Below are 25,969 nucleotides of genomic sequence, written 5' to 3'. Positions count from 1 at the left end.
GGAGCTATATATTGTGAGGACCAGTACCAGATCACTGTGGAGCTATATATTGTGAGGACCAGTACCAGATCACTGTGGAGCTATATACATGGAGTACCAGTACCAGCTCAATGTGGAGCTATATATTGTGAGGACCAGTACCAGCTCAACATGCAGAGGTAGAAGGTATTTAAGGTAGATATGTACAGTGCCTTCAGAAAGTATTCATACACCTTGACTTATTCCCCATTTTGTTGTGTTAGTCTGAAAATAGATTTAAAATCGGTTTTCTCTCACCCATCTACAGACAATACCCCATAAAGACTAAGTGAAAACATGTTTAGACATTTTTGCTAGTTTATTGAAAATTAAATACAGTTCTCATTTACATAAATATTCACACCCCTGTACTATGACACTCCAAATTGAGCTCAGGTGCATCCAATTTCCTTTGCTCATCCTTGATGTCACTGCAACTTGATTGGAGTCCACCTGTGTCCAAATTGTTTGTTCCGACAGGATTTCAAAAGAAACCTGTCTATACAGTGCATTCGGAAAGTATTCAGACCCCTTTACTTTTTAATGTTTTGTTACATTACAGCCTTATTCAAAAATGTATTCAATTGTATTTTTTTCTCATCTACACACAATACCCCATAATGACAAAGCAACCCGTTTAAGAAGTGTTTGCAAATTATTATTTTTTTTTAAATAAAAAAGTTATTTTAACATTTACACAAGTATTCAGACCCTTTACTCAGTACCTCAAGTCTTTTTGGGTATGTCGCTACAAGCTTGTCACATCTGTATTTGGGGAGTTTCTCCCATTCTTCTCTGCTGTTCCTCTCAGGCTCTGTCAGGTTGGATGGGGAGCGTCGCTGCACAGCTATTTTCAGGTCTCTCCAGAGATGTTCGATAGGGTTCAAGTCTGGGCACTGGCTGGGCCACTCAAGGACATTCAGAGACTTGTCCCGAAGCCACTCCTGAGTTGTCTTGGCTGTGGGCTTTGTCCTGTTGGAAGATGAACCTTCGCCCCAGTCTGAGGTCCTGAGCACTCTGGAGTAGGTTTTCATCAAGGATCTCTCTGTCCTTTGCTCTGTTCATCTTTCCCTCAATCCAGACTAGTCTCCCAGTCCCTGCTGCTGAAAAACATTCAATGCTACAGAAATGTATTGTATTACCCATCTCCAGATCTGTGCCTCGACACAATCCTGTTTCGGCGATCTAAGGACAATTCCTTCGACCTCATGGCTTGGTTTTTGCTCTGACATGTACTGTCAACTGTGGGACCTTATATAGACAGGTGTGGGCCTTTCCAAATCATGTCCAATTAACTTAATTTACCACAGGTGCTCCAATCAAACATCTCTGGAAACATCAAGGATGATCAATGGAAACAGGATGCATCTGAGCTCAATTTCGATTCTCATAGGTAAGGGTCTGAATACTTATGTAAATAAGGTACTTCTGTTTGACATTTTTAATAAATTTGCAAACATTTCTAAAAAGCAGTTTTCGCTTTATCAGTCAGTATATGGTATTCTAGAGTGTTGAACGTTTCCAAGAGCACAGTGGTCTCCATCATTGGGAAATTGAAAAAATATGGATACTTTTCAGCGGTAGGGACTGGGAGACTGGTAAGGATGAGGGAACAGTGAATGGAGCCAAATACAGGCAAATCCTTGATGAGAGTCTGCTTCAGAGTGCAAACGTTCCAACAGGACAATGACTCCAAGCATACAGCCAAATCAAAGGTGGAAGGGCTTCAGAACAAGACTGTGAAAGTCATTGAGTGGCCCAGCCAAAGCCATTTGAAAATGTGTGGAAAGACTTAAAGATTGATGTTCACTGCCACTTCCTGTGTTACTTAACAGAGCTTTTGAGCGAATCCCCAAATACAGATTTGCAAAGCTGATACAGACATACCCAAGATGACTCAAAGCTGATACAGACATACCCAAGACGACTCAAAGCTGATACAGACATACCCAAGATGACTCAAAGCTGATACACACATACCCAAGATGACTCAACGCTGATACAGACATACCCAAGATGACTCAAAGCTGATAGACATACCCAAGATGACTCAACGCTGATACAGACATACCCAAGACGACTCAACGCTGATACAGACATACCCAAGATGACTCAAAGCTGATACAGACATACACAAGACGACTCAACGCTGATACAGACATACCCAAGACTACTCAAAGCTGATACAGACATACCCAAGACGACTCAACACTGATACAGACATACCCAAGACGACTCAACGCTGATACAGACATACCCAAGATGACTCAAAGCTGATACAGACATACCCAAGATGACTCAAAGCTGATACAGACAAACTCAAGATGACTCAAAGCTGATACAGACATACCCAAGACGACTCAACGCTGATACAGACATACCCAAGATGACTCAAAGCTGATACAGACAAACTCAAGATGACTCAAAGCTGATACAGACATACCCAAGACGACTCAACGCTGATACAGACATACCCAAGATGACTCAACGCTGATACAGACATACCCAAGACGACTCAAAGCTGATACAGACATACCCAAGACGACTCAACGCTGATACAGACATACCCAAGACGACTCAACGCTGATACAGACATACCCAAGATGACTCAAAGCTGATACAGACATACCCAAGATGACTCAAAGCTGATACAGACAAACTCAAGATGACTCAAAGCTGATACAGACATACCCAAGACGACTCAACGCTGATACAGACATACCCAAGATGACTCAAAGCTGATACAGACAAACTCAAGATGACTCAAAGCTGATACAGACATACCCAAGACGACTCAACGCTGATACAGACATACCCAAGACGACTCAACGCTGATACAGACATACCCAAGACGACTCAAAGCTGATACAGACATACCCAAGACGACTCAACGCTGATACAGACATACCCAAGACGACTCAACGCTGATACAGACATACCCAAGACGACTCAAAGCTGATACAGACATACCCAAGACGACTCAAAGCTGTAATCGCCGCCAAAGGTGCTTCTACAAAGTATTGACTCAGGGCCACTATTCAATATAGACTGTGCCCTGTGTGTGTGGGGGTTTGAAAAAAGTTAGCAACGTAAGAGAATTAAGCATTTTTTTTCACAAAACGTTTTACCTAAATCATATAACATTGTGACATTTTTTGTTTTCACGTTGAAGTCACGTTAGTTGGCAACTCAACCAAATGTACATTTGAACTGACGTGTGTCGGTGTAGTGAGTGTGTGTATATATAGTCTTGATATATAGTGAGTTTGGATGGAGTGCAAGATGTATCCAGGCTGAAACACAACCGGCCGTGATTAGGAGTCCCATAGGGCGGCGCACAATTGGCCCAGCATTGTCCAGGTTTGGTCGGGGTAGGCGGTAATTGTGAATAAGAATTTGTTCTTAACTGGCTTGCCTAGTTAAATAAAGGTTCAATAAGAAATGTTAAAAAGATAGAGTCCGTGCAGATCGTGCAGGTAACCATTGAATGAACTATTTAGCAGTCTTATGGCTTGGGGATAGAAGCTGTCTCGGAGCCTGTTGGTCCAAGAGCCGAGGCTCCGGTGCTGTTTGCTGGAGGGTAGCAGAGTGAACATTCTATGACGTGGGTGTCTGGAGTCTTTTGCCAATTGTTGGGTCCTTCCTCTGACACTGCCTGTTATAGAGGTCCTGGATGGTAGGGAGCTTGGCCCCAGTGATGTACTGGGTTGTACACACCACCCCCTGTAGTGCTTTGTGGTTGAGGGTGGTGCATTTGCCATTCTAAGCTGTGATGCAGCCAGTCAAAATGTTCTCGATAGTGCAGCTGTAAAACATTTTGAGGAGCTGAGGGCTCATGCCAAATCTTTTCAGCCTCCTGAGGGGGACAAGGCGCTGCTAGGCCCTCTTCATCCCTGTGCAGTTTACAATCTATTTACAGTCTGTTTTATTAGTATACTGTTTCTCAAGGTTTAAGCTGTTTCTCTTCTGGGTGGAGAGTTGTTTTTTCTTTCAGTCAGGCCATCACCAAGTGGGAGGGAGACAAAGAGAGAGAGAAGGATGGAGAGTATATGCAGGGATAGAGGATCCGGTAGGAGGGTTGGGTGATGTGTATGGAGGAGGATCTAATGGAGGGATGGAGAGGAGGAGGAGGGGTGGGGGGATGTTTATGGATGGGGGAGCAGGGTGGTAAACTGCTAGTGAAATGAAAATGGCTCTTTAGCAGAATCCAGGACACTTGGGCGCTGCTGCTGGATAAATGTTTCTGATTTACCGCCTGAAAGCCTGTCAGAGCGAGGGAGTGGAGGAGAGGAGAGCGGGAGGGAGTGAGAGAGAAGGGGAGAAGTTTGAGCAGAGCCCATGGGAGAAGAATCCTGAGACAGAAGGGGAGAGAGAGAGAAATGCGGGGTGTTCAAGAGGGAGACAGGTAATAAACTGAGTAATGTAGTGGTGTTCAACCACTTCCCTCTGTCCCAAAACACACACACATTCACAATAAAACAAACAGCACAATTAACACGTTAACACCACATGTACAACCCCATTAGGAACGTTGTCCTTGGGTAACCTGGAGTCCTCAACACGGTTCTTTTAGACCTACTTGTGTTCCTCTAGTTCCCAACCATTCCCACGAACCGCTACATTAATGTCTACTTGAGAATGTGTGATATTCATGTGTTTAAGTGTGCGTGTGTTTGCTGGGAGATCTGTATGTGCGCTGACCTGTGGAAAGTTTGACTGAGACACTATTCAATATAGACTGTGGTCTGGGTGTGTGTGTGTGATCGAAGTGTGTGTCTCTCATTCATACACACACACACTCCAGACGTGCTGAAGGCCGGGGACGGTGGACGGGGCGGACGTCTCCTCTCCCAGAGCGTTTACTTGCACTCTAGGGAGGTCAGGATTATTTTATTTTTATTTTGAGTGTTTAATGTATTAAAAGGGCCGAGGTAATGAATTATAATCTTTAATGCAGCGACCGATCGATACCACAAGAGAATAAATCAGCTTTTACGGAGAGGGACAAACCCTTTAATACACTAGGAGAGAGGGGGAGAGAGAGGGTGGGAGGGAGGGGGAGAGAGAGACATAGGAAAGGGAGGGAGAGAGGGGGAGAGAGAGACATAGGAAAGGGAGGGAGAGAGGGGGAGAGAGAGGGCGGGAGGGAGGGGGAGAGAGAGACATAGGAAAGGGAGGGAGGGAGGGAGGGACAGACTGAAGGAAGGAGAGCGATAGAGAGAGGAGTGGTAAAGAAGAAAGTGTGTGGATAGAGTTACTTTAGGGGTAGCCTCATTGACTAAAAGGCCCTGAAAGCTCTGAGATTTTGACAGTTTTGTGATGACTCAAGGTTGCAGGGTCAGACTCTGAGTTAATACAAACACTTATTCTCTCTCTCCTGCTGTCTGTTGTTGTGTTTATGCTTTTCTCCTCTCAGCAAATCCTCGTCGATCTCAGAGTGTCTCCACAGCCCGGGGCTGGACTTTAATTAATTAGACGAAACCTTATTCCTCTCTCTTGATCAGAGTTCAGCTTTCTAGGTCTCTCATTGTACCTGCTCTAGTCCTACAGGTAGCTAGCACCTCCATCTTTGGAAATAATACAGCAACAAAAATAAAGATATACCTTGAATATCTGATATCACCAAGGGCCGGTAACTACAGTACCATCTATGAGTAAATAATACATCAAAAACAAGGAATGTAATATTTCCAAAGTCTCAATTCATCGTGCTTTTTAGTCTGGGAATAGGCCTAGTCTGTGTCCTGGAAACCGGACCCTGGTGTTTGCTGGGTCCAAGTCAGTGTTACTGTCTCTCAGTTTTTGCTAGGTCAGTGTGATTTCAGGCAGGCAGTAAAAGAAAAAGCTGGCCATTAGTGGCACTTTAGAGAAGGCCACCCACATTCACATTTGATGTCCAGGGCTGAAATAGTTAAATAGACATACTCAAGACAGAGAGAGTTCTTCACTGACAGAAAAACACAGATGGCATTACACCACTCCACTTGTCAATTACAGTGCCTTCAGAAAGTATTCATACCCCTTGATTTATTCCATATTTTGTTGTTACAGCCGGAATTCAAAATGTATTGGTTTTTTTTCTCTCACCCATCTACACACAATACCCCATAATGAGAAAGTGAAAACATGTTTTTGTACATTTATTGAACATTTAATTAAGAAATATCTCATTTACATAAGTATTCACACCACTGAGTCAGTAAATGTTAGACTCACCATTGGCAGTGATTACACCTGTGAGTCTTTCTGGGTAAGATTACACCTGGATTGTACAATACTTTTACATTATTATTATTTTAAATCTTCAAGTTGGTTGCTGGTCATTTCTAGACAGACATTTTTAGGCCGATTTTAAGTCCAAACTGTAACTAGGCATTCAGTGTTGTCTTGGTAAGCAAACTAGTGTCTATTTGGTTATTGTCCTGCTGAACGGTGAATTTGTCTCCCAGTGTCTGTTGGAAACCAGACTGAACCAGATTGTCCTCTAGGATTTTGCCTGTGCTTAACTCTATTCCATTTATTTTTATTCTGAAAAGTTCCCTAGTCCTTGCCAATGACAAGCATACCCATAACATGATGCAGCCACCACCGTGCTTGAAAATATTAAGAGTAGTACTCAGTGATGTGTTGTGTTGGATTTGTCCCAAACATAACACTTTGTATTCAGTACTTAAAGTTAATATTTTAGCCAAACTTTTGGGAGTTTTACTTTAGTGCCTTATTGCAAACAGGATGCATGTTGAATATTTTTATTCTGTACAGGCTTCCTTCTTATCACCCTGTCGATTATGTTAGTATTGTTGAGTAACTACAATGCTGTTGATCCATCATCAGTTTTCTCCTATCACAGCCATTAAACTCTAACTGTTTTAAAGTCACCATTGGCCTCATGGTGAAATCCCTGAGCGGTTTCCTTCCTCTACAGCAACTGAGTTAGGAAGAATGCCTGTGTTGTTGTAGTGACTGGGTGTATTGACACACCATCCAACGTGTAATTAAGAACTTCACTATGCTCAAAGAAATGTTCAATATTTGTCCTTCTTTTTGAGACATTGGATAACCTCCCTGATCTTTGTGGTTGAATCTGTAATGAAATGCATTGCTCAACTGAGGGACCTTACAGATAATTGTGTGTCGTGTAGAGAAACTATTATCGCACACAGTGAGTCGATGCAACTTATTATGTGACTTGTTCAGCAAATGTTTACTCCTGAATTTATTTAGGCTTGCCATAACAAGGCTTGTGTGTGTGGGGCTGCAGCGTAGCCTAGTGGTTAGAGCGTTGGACTAGTAACCGGAAGGTTGTGAGTTCAAACCCCCGAGCTGACAAGGTACAAATCTGTCGTTCTGCCCCTGAACACTGTTCCCAGGCCGTCATTGAAAATAAGAATATGTTCTTAACTGACTTGCCTGGTTAAATAAAGGTAAAAAAAAAAAAATGAGGTTGAATACTTAAGACATTTCAGCTTTTTATTTTTAATGAATTTGTTTAAAAAATGACAAACATACAGTGGGGCAAAAAATTATTTAGTCAGCCACCAATTGTGCAAGTTCTTCCACTTAAAAAGATGAGAGAGGCCTGTAATTTTCATCATAGGTACACTTCAACTATGACAGACAAAATGAGAAGAAAAAATCCAGAAAATCGCATTGTAGGACTTTTTTATGAATTTATTTGCAAATTATGGTGGAAAATAAGTATTTTGTCAATAACAAAAGTTTATCTCAATACTTTGTTATATACCCTTTGTTGGCAATGACAGAGGTCAAACGTTTTCTGTAAGTCTTCACAAGGTTTTCACACATTGTTGCTGGTATTTTGGCCCATTCCTCCATGCAGATCTCCTCTAGAGCAGTGATGTTTTGGGGCTGTTGCTGGGCAACACGGATCAACTCCCTCCAAAGATTTTCAATGGGGTTGAGATCTGGAGACTGGCTAGGACATTAAAGGACCTTGAAATGCTTCTTACGAAGCCACTCCTTCATTGCCCGGGCGGTGTGTTTGGGATCATTGTCATGCTGACAGACCCAGCCGCGTTTCATCTTCAATGCCCTTGCTGATGGAAGGAGGCTTTCACTCAAAATCTCACAATACATGGCCCTATTCATTCTTTCCTTTACACGGATCAGTCGTCCTGGTCCCTTTGCAGAAAAACAGCCCCAAAGCATGATGTTTCCACCCCCATGCTTCACAGTAGGTATGTTGTTCTTTGGATGCAACTCAGCATTCTTTGTCCTGCAAACACGACGAGTTGAGTTTTTACCAAAAAGTTATATTTTGGTTTCATCTGACCATATGACATTCTCCCAATCTTCTTCTGGATCATCCAAATGCTCTCTAGCAAACTTCAGACGGGCCTGGACATGTACTGGCTTAAGCAGCGGGACATGTCTGGCACTGCAGGATTTGAGTCCCTGGCGGCGTAGTGTTACTGATGGTAGGCTTTGTTACTTTGGTCCCAGCTCTCTGCAGGTCATTCACTAGGTCCCCCCGTGTGGTTCTGGGATTTTTGCTCACCGTTCTTGTGATCATTTTGACCCCACGGGATGAGATCTTGCGTGGAGCCCCAGATCGAGGGAGATTATCAGTGGTCTTGTATGTCTTCCATTTCATAATAATTGCTCCCACAGTTGATTTCTTCAAACCAAGCTGCTTACCTATTTCAGATTCAGTCTTCCCAGCCTGGTGCAGGTCTACAATTTTGTTTCTGGTGTCCTTTGACAGCTCTTTGGTCTTGGCCATAGTGGAGTTTGGAGTGTGACTGTTTGAGGTTGTGGACAGGTGTCTTTTATACTGATAACAAGTTCAAACAGGTGCCATTAATACAGGTAACGAGTGGAGGACAGAGGAGCCTCTTAACGAAGAAGTTACAGGTCTGTGAGAGCCAGAAATCTTGCTTGTTTGTAGGTGACCAAATACTTAATTTCCAACATAATTTGCAAATACATTCATTAAAAATCCTACAATGTGATTTTCTGGATTTGTTTTTCTCATTTTGTCTGTCATAGTTGAAGTGTACCTACGATGAAAATTACAGGCCTCTCTCATCTTTTTAAGTGGAAGAACTTGCACAATTGCTGGCTGCCTAATTAATTTTTTGCCCTTGTATTTCCACTGACATTATGGGGTATTTTTTTATAGGCCAGTGATCTAAAATTCACGCTGTAACACAACAAAATGTGGAAAAAGTCAAGGGGTGTGAATACTTTCTGAAGGCATTGTGTTGAACCACCACTACAGACACATACTGACAAGTTAAGATGACCACTGGGCTGTGTACCGTACATGTCATTTGACTTTTATTCTAGTCTATTGGCTGAAAGGAATCAGAAATGTCTCTTTTTTACACCCCTACTCTTCAAACGTACATGTTCATGACTACTGGCACAGATGTACAATGCATTTAGTTTTATTGAATGTAAGGAATGAGAAGGAGTTTCATTGTCTTTGTTCTGGGTTGTTATGTCACTGCTTTTTTCACCTTGTGGTTGCTGTCTGTCTGCAGGTGTTAGATGGAGATGTCTGACTGAGTGGCAGGCCCAATATCATCCTCCACACTCACACTCACTCACGCTGGATGCATCTCAATTTCATAAACAAAATGTTCAGAGGCTGGGGCCTCATTTTGATTAATGTTGCCATGACAACTACATAATTCATGAATTGTATTAGCCTTCCATTTGTCTTTTTCTGAATCGTAATTCACCGGGACTTCGGTGGAGAGCCTCTCTCTCTGCTTTTATCCTTTAGTGTCAGTCTTCTCTCCCCTTAATCCCTCCGCCCCCCACCCTCCCCAGCTGAAATGCTGAGGTGTTGCTTCCTTGGTGTGGGATGCAGGGAACCAGAGAGGCCCTACAGTCGTGATGGACCTACAGGCCATGTTTCTCATTTCAAAGATTCTCCCGCATCTGATCTGTATTGGTGTCTAACTAGCTCTACACTGACACCTGTTGGCCACAGAGAAGAAACTGCTGCTTATCACCCCAGAAGAACAGTGGCATCTCTTCAATGATATATACAAATACAGTACTAGCTGGTAGAAAAACATTTTGTTTACAGTCTATGGAATCGGAAAATACTGTATTTTCTGGCACCTTTTACAAAAATCAGACAAAACATTTGAATTTGACACTTTTAATTTGAGTCCCTATCTGGATTTCGATCAGATCTGTATGCAGAGGTCGGATGTGTGCAAAGGATCATGTTAACTCCAGTTGAAGCAGAAAGGTAGTAATTCTCTTTTAGTTTGCCGGTTTATCCTTACTGGACTGACAGCAGGGGTCTGAGTTGAGATGTCCTTCAATGTTGTCCCCACTCACGGCTAAAACCAAACACACACAGAGGTCCTGTCAAAACCAGTCACTTCACTTCAATTTGTCAGGGTTGGTCAGGGACATCAGTGCCAGCTCATGTCTAACCCCTCCCTCCGTCCTCCCTCCACCTCTCCCCTATAGTCCACACCTGCATGTTCGCCTCTCCCCCCCACTCCTTCCTCTGATCCCTCCTTACCTCTCTCCCCATTTCCATCCACTACCTCCCTCCCTTGTTATCCCTTCTCACCTCTCCCTCCCCTGTTTCCCCCCACTCCCTCCCTCTTCATCCATCTCACCTTTATCCTCCTCACCTCTTCCTCCCTCCTTCATCACATTCTCCTGGCTGTTGTTGGCTGAGGTCATGGGTGTGGTTTTGGGTGTGTCTGTAGGGCTGCTCTGCCCTTCCCAAATCACTCTGTCTGCAGATTGGAGACGCTGGAGGGGTGAAGTCTTCTGGTCTCCGGGACTGAAGGACTGGGAGCCCAGCTTTCGATGGGAGCCCAGCTTTCGGCGGCCCCCCAAACCTGAACGCAGCGGCAGCCCACACAGCCCTCCCGCCTGGTCAGAGTCACCCAGAGAGGTGGCATGTCGCAGGGGGGAGGGGGAGACGGGGGTACTGCGGGGGTCTGGAGGAGAGAAGAAAGAGAACAGATGGGAATGATGTAATGGAGATAGAATAGAGGGGACAGTGAGGGAGAGAAAGAGATGTATGAGTAGTAGTATCAGTACAAATGACTCATGTAGGGATTTGTGTATAATAGTGTCTCTGGTCTCTCACGAGTTGTTGTTCTGTCTGTCTGTCTTGTATAGTCTCACCAGAACCAGCAGCAGTCTGTGTGTCTGGTGGGTAGTCTGCACTGTCAGCCAGGTTCTCTATACTGCCAGCAGCGTAGAACAGAGCACGTCCCTCTCTCCCTCCTCCTCCTTTAGGCTTAATCAGCTTCTTCATCCTGTCTGCTATCCAGTTGGACTTCCTACAGAGATGGAGGAAAGGAAGGAAGGAGACATAGTGAAGGAGATCAAGATCAATAAGAAGTGAGGGAGATGGAGAGAGTGGGTAGAGGGGATGACGACAAAAAGAGGGATTTGGCCTTGATCTGTGTCTGCATCCAAACGAATTGCAGGAGTCCAGAAGAAACGCTGGAACCTCTCGACAAGTCCACCTGTCCATGACAGCATCTTTACAGCGGGGCATCAGCCACCACAGCCCCAATCTTAACGGCACATCATTGACTTCAATGGACAACCTGTGTGTGTGTGTGTGTGTGTGTGTGTGTGTGTGTGTGTGTGTGTGTGTGTGTGTGTGTGTGTGTGTGTGTGTGTGTGTGTGTGTGTGTGTGTGTGTGTGTGTGTGTGTACTGACTGGTACTCTCTCTGGTGTGTGTGTGTGTACTGACTGGTATTCTCTCTGCTGTGAGTGTGTGTGTGTGTGTGTACTGACTGGTATTCTCTCTGCTGTGAGTGTGTGTGTGTGTACTGACTGGTATTCTTTTTTGTGTGTGTGTGTGTGTGTGTGTGTGTGTGTGTGTGTGTGTGTGTGTGTGTGTGTGTGTGTGTGTGTGTGTGTGTGTGTGTGTGTGTGTGTGTGTGTGTGTGTGTGTCTTTACTTGGCCTTGATGGGTGTAGGCATGCTGGGGTCCAGGACTCTGTACTGATCCATGATCTTCTCCACCAGCTTCTGTTTCTCTCTACGCAGTTCACCCATCTTCTCCCTGGAGAGAGAGAGGAGAGGAGAAAGAAGAGAGATGAGAAGTTAGGCGAAAATAGAATCATATTTACATTTGTGTGTGTGTACTGACTGGTACTCTCTCTGCTGTGTGTGTGTGTGTGTGTGTGTGTGTGTGTGTGTGTGTGTGTGTGTGTGTGTGTGTGTGTGTGTGTGTGTGTGTGTGTGTGTGTGTGTGTGTGTGTGTGTGTGTGTGTACTGACTGGTACTCTCTCTTGTGTGTGTGTGTACTGACTGGTACTCTCTCTGGTGTGTGTGTGTGTACTGACTGGTACTCTCTCTGGTGTGTGTGTGTGTGTACTGACTGGTACTCTCTCTGCTGTGTGTGTGTGCACTGACTGGTACTCTCTCTGCTGTGTGTGTGTGCACTGACTGGTACTCTCTCTGCTGTGTGTGTGTACTGACTGGTACTCTCTCTGCTGTGTGTGTGTGTGTGTGTGTGTGTGTGTGTACTGACTGGTACTCTCTCTGGTGTGTGTGTGTGTACTGACTGGTATTCTCTCTGCTGTGAGTGTGTGTGTGTGTGTGTGTGTGTACTGACTGGTATTCTCTCTGCTGTGTGTGTGTGTGTGTGTGTGTGTGTGTGTGTGTGTGTGTGTGTGTGTGTGTGTGTGTGTGTGTGTGTGTGTGTGTGTGTGTGTGTGTGTGTGTGTGTGTGTGTGTGTGTGTGTGTGTGTGTGTGTGTGTGTGTGTGTGTGTACTGACTGGTACTCTCTCTGGTGTGTGTGTGTGTACTGACTGGTACTCTCTCTGGTGTGTGTGTGTGTACTGACTGGTACTCTCTCTGGTGTGTGTGTGTGTACTGACTGGTACTCTCTCTGCTGTGTGTGTGTGCACTGACTGGTACTCTCTCTGCTGTGTGTGTGTGCACTGACTGGTACTCTCTCTGCTGTGTGTGTGTACTGACTGGTACTCTCTCTGCTGTGTGTGTGTGTGTACTGACTGGTACTCTCTCTGCTGTGTGTGTGTGCACTAACTGGTACTCTCTCTGCTGTGAGTGTGTGTGTGTGTACTGACTGGTATTCTCTCTGCTGTGAGTGTGTGTGTGTGTACTGACTGGTATTCTCTCTGCTGTGTGTGTGTGTGTGTGTGTGTGTGTGTGTGTGTGTGTGTGTGTGTGTGTGTGTGTGTGTGTGTGTGTGTGTGTGTGTGTGTGTGTGTGTGTGTGTGTGTGTGTGTGTGTGTACTGACTGGTATTCTCTCTGCTGGGAGTGGTGCTGGTCCTTGCGCTCCAGGCTCTGCTCCATCAGGTCTCTGTTGTGATTGGTCAGACTCTGGTTCTGCTCCAACAGGTGACGGTTCTCCTCCTCCATGTTCCCCTTCAGCTGGGTCAGCAGCTACACACAGGTTTCAGAATTATTTATAGTAAACAAGGTAAGGTGTGTGTACTTTTGTGTTCCAAAAGTCATCACAAGGATAGTAAAACAAGGACAATTTGACAATGTGGACATTTCGCCGGTCCCTAAAAGCAACAATGCTATTTTGTGCTCAGGGTTTAGGGTACAATTAGGGTTAGGGTTAGTTTTAGGGGAAATAAAATAAAAACTCCCTTCCTCCTGACCTGGTACTGGTTGGTGAGGCGGTCAGTGCAGAGCTCCAGTCTCTGGTTGTTCTCCCTCAGAGAGTTGATCTCTCCCTCCAGCCTGGTCCTCTCCAGCTGGGCAGCACTCAGCTCACCCCGCAGCATCGAGCCCTGAGCCAGCAGCTCACTCTGTACCTGAGCTGACTCCCTCTGCACGCCCTGCAGCCTGGGAGAACAGAACAACACAACCAGATAAGATCAGACAGACCGACAGACAGAGACAGAAAACCAAGGAATTACTTGACAAAATAAGACATTGATACAGCAACTCAGGCTATTTGTCAGTTATACAACCCACTGCTTGGTGTCGGACTGAATAGATCAGGAATGAACTGAATAGATCAGGGATGAACTGAATAGATCAGAAATTAACTGAATATATCAGGAATTAACTGAATAGATCAGGGATGACATGAATAGAACAGGGACAAACTGAATAGAATAAGGACAAATAGAATACATCAGGGATGAAATTAATAGAACAAGGACAAACTGAATCGATCAGGAATTAACTGAGTAAATAGATCAGGGACGAACTGAATAGATCAGGAATTAACTGAATAAATAGATCAGGGACGAACTGAATAGATCAGGAATTAACTGAATAGATAATGGATGAACTGAATAGATCAGGAATTAACTGAATAGATCGGGATGAACTGAATAGAACAAGGACAAACTGAATAGATCAGGAAATAACTGAATAGATAAGGAATGAACTGAATAGAACAATAACTAACTGAATAGATCAGGAATTAACTGAATAGATCAGGGATGAACTGAATAGATCAGAAATTAACTGAATAGATCAGGAATTAACTGAATAGATCAGGGATGACATGAATAGAACAGGGACAAACTGAATAGAATAAGGACAAATAGAATACATCAGGGATTAAATTAATAGAACAAGGACAAACTGAATAGATCAGGAATTAACTGAATAGATCAGGGACAAACTGAATAGAATAAGGACAAATAGAATAGATCAGGGATGAAATTAATAGAACAAGGACAAACTGAATCGATCAGGAATTAACTGAATAAATAGATCAGGGACGAACTGAATAGATCAGGAATTAACTGAATAGATAATGGATGAACTGAATAGATCAGGAATTAACTCAATAGATCGGGATGAACTGAATAGAACAAGGACAAACTGAATAGATCAGGAAATAACTGAATAGTACAAGAACTAACTGAATAGATCAGGAATTAACTGAATAGATCAGGGATGAACTGAATAGATCAGGGATGAACTGAATAGATCAGAAATTAACTGAATAGATCAGGAATGAACTGAATAGATCATGGGCCAAACTAAATAGATCAGGAATGAACTGAATAGATCAGGGATGAACTAAATAGATCAGGAATGAACTGAATAGATCAGGGATAAAATTAAATTAATAGAACAAGGACAAACTGAATAGATCAGGAATGAACTGAATAAATCAGGAATGAACTGAATAGATCGGGGAAGAACTGAATAGATATGGGATGAACTGAATAGAACAAGGACAAACTGAATAGATCAGGAATTAACTGAATAGATCAGGGACTAACTAAATAGATCAGGAATTAACTGAATAGATCAGGGATGAACTGAATAGATCATTGATGAACTGAATAGATCAGAAATTAACTGAATAGATCAGGAATTAACTGAATAGATCAGGGACTAACTAAATAGATCAGGAATTAACTGAATAGATCAGGGATGAAATTAAATGAATAGAACAAGGACAAACTGAATAGATCAGGAATGAACTGAATAGATCAGGGACTAACTAAATAGATCAGGAATTAACTGAATAGATCAGGAATGAACTGAATAGATATGGGATGAACTGAATAGATCAGGAATTAACTGAATAGATCAGGGGTGAACTGAATAGATCAGGGATGAACTGAATAGATCAAGAATTAACTGAATAGATCAGGGATGACATGAATAGAACAGGGACAAACTGAATAGAATAAGGACAAATAGAATAGATCAGGGATGAAATTAATAGAACAAGGACAAACTGAATAGATCAGGAATTAACTGAATAGATCAGGGACAAACTGAATAGAATAAGAACAAATAGAATAGATCAGGGATGAACTGAATACATCAGAAATTAACTGAATAGATCAGAAATTAACTAAATAGATCAGGGACTAACTAAATAGATCAGGAATTAACTGAATAGATCAGGGATGAACTAAATAGATCAGGAATTAACTGAATAGATCAGGGATGAAATTAAATGAATAGAATAAGGACAAACTGAATAGATCAGGAATGAACTGAATAAATCAGGAATGAACTGAATAGATCGGGGATGAACTGAATAGATATGGGATGAACTGAATAGAACAAGGACAAACTGAATAGATCAGGAATTAAATGAATAGATCAGGAATTAACTGAATAGATCAGGAATTAACTGAATAGATCAGGGATGAAATTAAATGAATAGAACAAGGACAAACTGAATAGATCAGGAATGAACTGAATAAATCAGGAATGAACTGAATAGATCGGGGATGAACTGAATAGATATGGGATGAACTGAATAGAACAAGGACAAACTGAATAGACCAGGAATTAAATGAATAGATCAGGAATTAACTGAATAGATCAGGGACTAACTAAATAGATCAGGAATTAACTGAATAGGTCAGGAATTAACTGAATAGATCAGGGATGAAATTAAATGAATATAACAAGGACAAACTGAATAGATCAGGAATGAACTGAATAAATCAGGAATGAACTGAATAGATCGGGATGAACTGAATAGATAGGGATGAACTGAATAGATAGGGATGAACTGAATAGATATGGGATGAACTGAATAGAACAAGGACAAACTGAATAGATCAGGAATTAACTGAATAGATCAGGAATTAACTGAATAGATCAGGGATGAACTGAATAGAACAAGGACGAACTGAATAGATCAGGAAAGAACTGAATAGATCAGGGATGAATTGAATAGATCAGGGATGGACTGAATAGAACAAGAACAAACTGAATAGATCAGGGACAAACTGAATAGATCAGGAATGAAATGAATAGATCAGGGACTAACTAAATAGATCAGGGACTAACTAAATAGATCAGGAATTAACTGAATAGATCAGGGATGAACTGAATAGATCAGGGGTGAACTGAATAGATCAGGGATGAACTGAATAGATCAGGAATTAACTGAATAGATCAGGGATGAACTGAATAGATCAGGAATGAACTGAATAGATCAGGAATGAACTGAATAGATCAGGAATGAACTGAATAGATCAGGAATGAACTGAATAGATCAGGAATGAACTGAATAGATCAGGAATGAACTGAATAGAACAATAAGTTATATTACATGAAACAAGTTGAAGAGAATAAGTGATGACGGAGCAGTTAGTTGTTTGACTGAGAGGGTGTTCTTTTTGTACCTCTCATAATCCTCTTTCAGTCTCTCTAGTTCTCTTTCTCTCTCCGCTTTCTTCTGCACCTCTCCCTCCATCTTCTCTCTTTCCATCTTCATCTCTGTTTCTTTCTCCTCCAGATGGGATTTGAGGCCCAGGAGCTCCTGATACCTGGAGAACATGAAGGAGTTATAAACATTGCTATGACTTATACTTAAACACTCATTAAGGTGTCATGACTAATTTTATAAATGTTATTTTATCAGGGTTTTTCTCACAAGTCAGTTTACATTGTATTCAATGGTATATGAAATTACAATCAGACTGGTTTCATAAAGTTAACAATGCCTTATGTATACTTCTTTACATAGTGTTACTTTGTGTTCACTAACTTCCTTCTAGCTCCCTACCTTCCCTCCGGCTCCCTACCTTCCCTCCGGCTCCCTACCCTCCCTCCGGCTCCCTACCTTCCCTCCGGCTCCCTACCTTCCCTCCGGCTCCCTACCCTCCCTCCGGCTCCCTACCTTCCCTCCGGCTCCCTACCTTCCCTCCGGCTCCCTACCTCCCCTCCGGCTCCCTACCTTCCCTCCGGCTCCCTACCTTCCCTCCCGCTCCCTACCTTCCCTCCGGCTCCCTACCTTCCCTCCGGCTCCCTACCTTCCCTCCGGCTCCCTACCTTCCCTCCGGCTCCCTACCTTCCCTCCGGCTCCCTACCTTCCCTCCCGCTCCCTACCTTCCCTCCGGCTCCCTACCTTCCCTCCGGCTCCCTACCTTCCCTCCGGCTCCCTACCTTCCCTCCGGCTCCCTACCTTCCCTCGGCTCCCTACCTTCCCTCCGGCTCCCTACCTTCCCTCGGCTCCCTACCTTCCCTCCGGCTCCCTACCTTCCCTCCCGCTCCCTACCTTCCCTCCGGCTCCCTACCTTCCCTCCGGCTCCCTACCTTCCCTCCGGCTCCCTACCTTCCCTCGGCTCCCTACCTTCCCTCCGGCTCCCTACCTTCCCTCCGGCTCCCTACCTTCCCTCCGGCTCCCTACCTTCCCTCCAGCTCCCTGTACTGTGTCTCCAGGTTACGGTTGTTGCTCCTCAGGTCAGAGTGTCTATCCAGCAGCTCCTCTAGCTCCACCTCCTGCCTCTGCTGCAACATTGTCATTCGCTCCTGGTCCCTCCTCAGCCCCTCCGTCCTGGCCAATGACTCCTCATGCTCCCTGGCCCACACCTTAGACTCCGCCTCCAGAGCAGCACACCTGACCTCGCTCTCGCTGCACCTCGCCAACACTGCTGCATGCTGGAAGCTCAGGGCCGCCTGGTCCACCTGGGAGAGGGGAGGGGGGGTGTTGGAAACCAAACACTGTGACTCTGAGACAGTTGACAGTACTACAGTCTGAAGTGGCGAGAGGTAACCGTTTCAGTATAATAACTATATAAAACAATAGTAGCTGTATGATACCTGTAGCTGAGTGTTGAGTGTCTGCAGCTTGGTGCAGGTCTCCTGCAGGCTGATAGAGTGATGGTGCAGGGTGTCTATCTGCTCCCTCAGGTGGCTACTGGCTGACTGGGACTGAGACAGCTGGCATAGCAACACCTCCCGCTCCGCGCCCACCGCTGCATTCTGAGCGGGAGGTGAGAAAGAGATGATTTGACTAGAGAATGTTGACAATCACATGACTAGTTGTCACAGCATATCTCAGCCGATTAGAATCTGTCAGGTGAACACACACAGACACACACCTCCCTCTCCTAACCCACCGCTGCATTCTGAGAGGTGAACACACACAGACACACACCTCCCTCTCCTAACCCACCGCTGCATTCTGAGAGGTGAACACACACAGACACACACCTCCCTCTCCTAACCCACCGCTGCATTCTGAGAGGTGAACACACACAGACACACACCTCCCTCTCCTAACCCACTGCTGCATTCTGAGAGGTGAACACACACAGACACACACCTCCCTCTCCTAACCCACTGCTGCATTCTGAGAGGTGAACACACAGACACACACCTCCCTCTCCTAACCCACTGCTGCATTCTGAGAGGTGAACACACACAGACACACACCTCCCTCTCCTAACCCACCGCTGCATTCTGAGAGGGAGGTGAGTTGATTACAAGTATGTGATGAGGGTATAAGCCAAATATTCTTCCTAGAGAGGTACACTGGGGGACAGGGTACGGTCCACTGGAGCTAGCTTCTGTTATCTAGGACATATGATATGGCACAGCAAATATAAAAAAAATCTAATAATAATGAAAGGTGAACACACCTCTCTCTCCAGGTCTATCAGTCGTTCACTCAGAGACCAGTCCGTCTTCTCTACTCCAGCTTTTGGGGTCGTAGGGAGGTCGTGGCCCTCCTTTGATTGGGCATCTTTAGCCTCTGGGTGCTCTAATGTGAGTGTGTCTGAGGATGTAGCCTGCTGTGTGTTAGCAGGGCTTTCTGGTGGGATATTAGCAGGGACGGCATCTCTCTCCCGCTTCTCTGAAAGAAGAAGGTCAGCGGAAACTGTCTTCAGTTCCGCCTCTGCCCTCTCCAACTCCTGCTTCAGCCGTGCAGCCTCATTGGACAGTTTTTGAGACTGCACCTTCTCATTGGCTAGCTCCTGTGGGAAAAGGAGAGGATGAAAACTTGTTTCTAGGCTCAAGGCACACACACACATACACACACACACACACACACACATACACACACCTGAGTCAGAGATCTGATTTTATCCTGGGCTTCTGTGTTCAACTCTTTAAGCTCCTGGCTCTCCTTCTCCAGACCCTGTAGCCGAGTACCGAGCTCCTGCTCCAGGTCCTGTAGTTGAGCACAGAGCTCCTTGGATTGAGACAGCTCCTGACACACATGCCTACGGAGACAGAGAGATCAACTAGGTCAGACCCATAATATGGTAATAGTACAGAAACACACTGTATGTACATGGAGGGGACTGTTCTGCTACCTCTATTTTAAATTAATTGTGTGTGTGTGTGTGCGTGTGCGTGTGCGTGCGTGTGTGTGTGTGTGTGTGTGAGCACGCACGCAGCTTCAGGTGTTTGTGTATCACCTGTGCTCTGTCTCCAGACTGCAGGCCCTCTGGTTGCTGTGTTCCAGGGCTGATGCTGTACTCTGTAGCTGCTGCCTCAGCCTGGCCGCCTCCCTCTCCCTCTGCCTCTGCTCCTTTCGTTGGCTGTCCAGCTCACCCTGGCACGCCTCCTTCTCCTGCTCCAATCGCAAGGCCTCCAGCAGAGCCTGGTCCCGCCCCCGGGTCAGAGACTCCACCTCTAGTGCTACCTCGCGAAGCTCCGCCTCTAGCTCCTCCTCATTGCGCCGTGAGGATTCCAGACTCCTCCCCTGGCGCTCTAGCTCCGCCCTCAGAGCTTGGGTCGTCAGCTCCAATTGGTCACCCTGTCAAACAAGTTAGCGTTCAGGATTACAGTATTCAGTGACATTGTGTAATCTAGTCCTGATCTTTCTGTTGGTAGTAATGTGTGTGTTTTGCAGTGCATAGTGTGTGTACTGCAGCAGTGGCACCTTGCGTTGGGCAGTGCGTAGGGTGTCCACAGAGCTACGGAGGGTCTCTCTCTCTCTCTCCAGCGTGGCTCGCTCCCCCTCCAGAGTAGCGATGACCGAGGCCTGCATCCGCTGCAGCTCAGCCTGGCTCCGCAGACGACATAGCTCCTCCTCCATCTCCAGGCGCTCCCCCTGTAGCACCTAACACACACCAGAGAGGAATGATGTGGAAGGAACAGAGGGACGGACCATCTGACAGACAGACTACAGTAAGGAGGACTAGGAAGACTATGGTACTCTATGGAAGACTAGGAAGACTATGGTACTCTATGGAAGACTATGGTACTCTATGGAAGACTATGGTACTCTATGGAAGACTATGGTACTCTATGGAAGACGATGGTACTCTATGGAAGACTATGGTACTCTATGGAAGACTATGGTACTCTATGAAAGACGATGGTACTCTATGGAAGACTATGGTACTCTATGGTACTCTATGGAAGACGATGGTACTCTATGGAAGACGATGGTACTCTATGGAAGACGATGGTACTCTATGGAAGACGATGGTACTCTATGGAAGACTATGGTACTCTATGGAAGACGATGGTACTCTATGGAATACGATGGTACTCTATGGAAGACTATGGTACTCTATGGAAGACTATGGTACTCTATGGAAGACTATGGTACTATATGGAAGACGATGGTACTCTATGAAAGACGATGGTACTCTATGGAAGACGATGGTACTCTATGAAAGACGATGGTACTCTATGGAAGACGATGGTACTCTATGGAAGACTATGGTACTCTATGGAAGACTATGGTACTCTATGGAAGACTATGGTACTCTATGGAAGACTATGGTACTCTATGGAAGACGATGGTACTCTATGGAAGACGATGGTACTCTATGGAAGACGATGGTACTCTATGGAAGACGATGGTACTCTATGGAAGACGATGGTACTCTATGGAAGACGATGGTACTCTATGGAAGACTATGGTACTCTATGGAAGACGATGGTACTCTATGGAAGACGATGGTACTCTATGGAAGACGATGGTACTCTATGGAAGACTATGGTACTCTATGGAAGACTATGGTACTCTATGGAAGACGATGGTACTCTATGGAAGACGATGGTACTCTATGGAAGACGATGGTACTCTATGGAAGACGATGGTACTCTATGGAAGACTATGGTACTCTATGGAAGACTATGGTACTCTATGGAAGACTATGGTACTCTATGGAAGACTATGGTACTCTATGGAAGACTATGGTACTCTATGGAAGACTATGGATGGATGGATAAGGGATTGAGTAACTGTCTATGACAGCTACAATGTGAAGGAAGAAAGCCCTATGAGTCTGGTACATGAAACTACTGGCAGAGTAATGATTTTTTCGTGATTGGTTCCATACCTCTATCTGTCTCCTAGCCTCCGCCAGGCTCTCTGAAGCCTTCCTCAATCTCTGGCCCTCGGCCTCCAATAGCACCAGTCTCTGCTCAGCCTCCCAGGCTTTCCTGCTCTGCTCCCCCAGCTTGGAGCGCAGGTCCTGGGCTACAGACACATGCTTGTCAGCCTCCTCCAGGGCCTGCTGGAGCTCAGAGGCCAGGCGCTCCACTTCAGGCCCAGGGAACACACACACGTCTTTTTCACTGAGTTCCACTGACTTTTCTTTGTCTTCTCTCTCCTTTGTTTTTGGTAGTTTCTCTTCTTCAGTGGCTGGGCTGGGGTCTTGTATCTCTTTCCGGTCAATATCTGCCTTCCCAAGATCTTCTTCCTTCTCATTTGTAACATGTTTTATCTCTCTCTCTATCTTCTCACATTCTGCTTCTTCTTCTCTCTTTTTGGGTTTCAGCACCTGATCCTCTGCTTCCACCTCTCTCTCTTCAGGATGGAGCAGCTCTGCCCCAACTCCAGCTTCTCTTTGGGTTCTAATGATGTTGGCTCCCCTTTCGCTGTCCAACCCTCTCCGGGCAGTACCCTCCCCTTCTCCTCTTGAGGACTCAGAACCTTGGACTCCCCTCTCCTCCTTCTCTCCCCTCTCCTCCTTCTCTCCCCTCTCCTCCTTCTCTCCTTCTTCCTCAATACTTTGACGCTTTGTCAACAGCAGTTCCAGGCTCTTTTTCAAAGTGGCATTTTCATTCTTGACGTTCTGAAACTGAGAGTGGAGAGGAAGGTAGACAATGACGAGAACAGTTAATGTGTCAGACGACACAGTGAGGTCACATCTAGATTACATGTCGGACGACAGTGAGGTCACATCTAGATACATGTCGGACAACAGTGAGGTCACATCTAGATACATGTTGGACGACAGTGAGGTCACATCTAGATACATGTCGGACGACAGTGAGGTCACATCTAGATACATGTCAGACGACACAGTGAGGTCACATCTAGATACATGTCAGACGACACAGTGAGATCACATCTAAATACATGTCAGACGACACAGTGAGGTCACATCTAAATACATGTCAGACGACACAGTGAGGTCACATCTAGATACATGTCAGACAACAAAGTGAGGTCACATCTAAATACATGTCAGACGACACAGTGAGGTCACATCTAGATACATGTCAGACAACACAGTGAGGTCACATCTAGATACATGTCAGACGGCACGGTGAGATCACATCTAGATACATGTCAGACGACACAGTGAGGTCACATCTAGATACATGTCAGACAACACAGTGAGGTCACATCTAGATACATGTCAGACAACACAGTGAGGTCACATCTAGAAACATGTCGGACAACACAGTGAGGTCACATCTAGATACATGTCAGACAACACAGTGAGGTCACATCTAGATACATGTCAGACAACACAGTGAGGTCACATCTAGAAACATGTCGGACAACACAGTGAGGTCACATCTAGATACATGTCAGACAACACGGTGAGGTCACATCTAGATACATGTCAGACGGCACGGTGAGGTCACATCTAAATACATGTCAGACGGCACGGTGAGATCACATCTAGATACATGTCAGACAACACAGTGAGGTCACATCTAGATACATGTCAGACGGCACGGTGAGATCACATCTAAATACATGTCAGACAACACAGTGAGGTCACATCTAGATACATGTCAGACGGCACGGTGAGGTCACATCTAAATACATGTCAGACGGCACGGTGAGATCACATCTAGATACATGTCAGACAACACAGTGAGGTCACATCTAGATACATGTCAGACGGCACGGTGAGATCACATCTAGATAAATGTCAGACAACACAGTGAGGTCACATCTAGATACATGTCAGACGGCACGGTGAGGTCACATCTAAATACATGTCAGACGGCACGGTGAGATCACATCTAGATACATGTCAGACAACACAGTGAGGTCACATCTAGATACATGTCAGACGGCACGGTGAGGTCACATCTAGATACATGTCAGACGGCACGGTGAGATCACATCTAGATACATGTCAGACAACACAGTGAGGTCACATCTAGATACATGTCAGACGGCACGGTGAGGTCACATCTAAATACATGTCAGACGGCACGGTGAGATCACATCTAGATACATGTCAGACAACACAGTGAGGTCACATCTAGATACATGTCAGACGGCACGGTGAGATCACATCTAGATACATGTCAGACAACACGGTGAGGTCACATCTAGATACATGTCAGACGGCATGGTGAGGTCACATCTAGATACATGTCAGACAACACAGTGAGGTCACATCTAGATAAATGTCAGACAACACAGTGAGGTCACATCTAGAAACATGTCGGACAACACAGTGAGGTCACATCTAGATACATGTCAGACAACACAGTGAGGTCACATCTAGATACATGTCAGACGGCACGGTGAGGTCACATCTAAATACATGTCAGACGGCACGGTGAGATCACATCTAGATACATGTCAGACAACACAGTGAGGTCACATCTAGATACATGTCAGACGGCACGGTGAGATCACATCTAGATACATGTCAGACAACACGGTGAGGTCACATCTAGATACATGTCAGACGGCACGGTGAGGTCACATCTAGATACATGTCAGACAACACAGTGAGGTCACATCTAGATACATGTCAGACAACACAGTGAGGTCACATCTAGAAACATGTCGGACAACACAGTGAGGTCACATCTAGATACATGTCAGACAACACAGTGAGGTCACATCTAGAAACATGTCGGACAACACAGTGAGGTCACATCTAGATACATGTCAGACAACACGGTGAGGTCACATCTAGATACATGTCAGACAACACAGTGAGGACACATCTAGATACATGTCAGACGGCACGGTGAGGTCACATCTAGATACATGTCAGACAACACAGTGAGGTCACATCTAGATACATGTCGGACAACACAGTGAGGTCACATCTAGATACATGTCAGACAACACGGTGAGGTCACATCTAGATACATGTCAGACGGCACGGTGAGGTCACATCTAGATACATGTCAGACAACATGGTGAGGTCACATCTAGATACATGTCAGACGGCACGGTGAGGTCACATCTAGATACATGTCAGACGGCACGGTGAGATCACATCTAGATACATGTCAGACAACACAGTGAGGTCACATCTAGATACATGTCAGACGGCACGGTGAGATCACATCTAAATACATGTCAGACAACACAGTGAGGTCACATCTAGATACATGTCAGACGGCACGGTGAGGTCACATCTAAATACATGTCAGACGGCACGGTGAGATCACATCTAGATACATGTCAGACAACACAGTGAGGTCACATCTAGATACATGTCAGACGGCACGGTGAGATCACATCTAGATACATGTCAGACAACACAGTGAGGTCACATCTAGATACATGTCAGACGGCACGGTGAGGTCACATCTAAATACATGTCAGACGGCACGGTGAGATCACATCTAGATACATGTCAGACAACACAGTGAGGTCACATCTAGATACATGTCAGACGGCACGGTGAGGTCACATCTAGATACATGTCAGACGGCACGGTGAGATCACATCTAGATACATGTCAGACAACACAGTGAGGTCACATCTAGATACATGTCAGACGGCACGGTGAGGTCACATCTAAATACATGTCAGACGGCACGGTGAGATCACATCTAGATACATGTCAGACAACACAGTGAGGTCACATCTAGATACATGTCAGACGGCACGGTGAGATCACATCTAGATACATGTCAGACAACACGGTGAGGTCACATCTAGATACATGTCAGACGGCATGGTGAGGTCACATCTAGATACATGTCAGACAACACAGTGAGGTCACATCTAGATACATGTCAGACAACACAGTGAGGTCACATCTAGAAACATGTCGGACAACACAGTGAGGTCACATCTAGATACATGTCAGACAACACA

General features: G+C 45.0%; 1 protein-coding gene across 2 annotated transcripts in view; it reads right to left on the bottom strand.

The window, feature by feature from the left end:
- Positions 1 to 7,478: 7,478 nt before the first annotated feature.
- LOC118373983 (girdin-like) overlaps positions 7,479 to 25,969 on the bottom strand; it is a 63,992-nt gene continuing 45,501 nt past the window's right edge. The window contains exons 15-28 of one of the 2 annotated variants that reach the window (XM_052513988.1): positions 21,990 to 22,733; positions 20,576 to 20,755; positions 20,109 to 20,449; positions 19,751 to 19,910; positions 19,326 to 19,661; positions 18,505 to 18,666; positions 18,092 to 18,369; positions 17,085 to 17,228; positions 13,620 to 13,806; positions 13,250 to 13,395; positions 11,940 to 12,044; positions 11,149 to 11,306; positions 10,629 to 10,958; positions 7,479 to 10,340 (exon numbers count right to left, since the gene is read on the bottom strand). In XM_052513988.1, the coding sequence (XP_052369948.1) occupies positions 10,261 to 10,340; positions 10,629 to 10,958; positions 11,149 to 11,306; positions 11,940 to 12,044; positions 13,250 to 13,395; positions 13,620 to 13,806; positions 17,085 to 17,228; positions 18,092 to 18,369; positions 18,505 to 18,666; positions 19,326 to 19,661; positions 19,751 to 19,910; positions 20,109 to 20,449; positions 20,576 to 20,755; positions 21,990 to 22,733 (3,351 nt within the window). In that variant the 3' untranslated portion in view covers positions 7,479 to 10,260. The remainder of the gene's footprint in view (positions 10,341 to 10,628; positions 10,959 to 11,148; positions 11,307 to 11,939; positions 12,045 to 13,249; positions 13,396 to 13,619; positions 13,807 to 17,084; positions 17,229 to 18,091; positions 18,370 to 18,504; positions 18,667 to 19,325; positions 19,662 to 19,750; positions 19,911 to 20,108; positions 20,450 to 20,575; positions 20,756 to 21,989; positions 22,734 to 25,969) is intronic. The other variant, XM_052513991.1, reaches the window with a different exon arrangement.

The sequence above is a fragment of the Oncorhynchus keta genome, chromosome 4 (genome assembly GCF_023373465.1).
Source record: "Oncorhynchus keta strain PuntledgeMale-10-30-2019 chromosome 4, Oket_V2, whole genome shotgun sequence".
NCBI classification, from domain to species: Eukaryota; Metazoa; Chordata; class Actinopteri; order Salmoniformes; family Salmonidae; genus Oncorhynchus; species Oncorhynchus keta.
The sequence above is the reverse complement of the archived record's forward strand: the minus strand, read 5'-3'. Positions and strand labels throughout refer to the sequence as shown.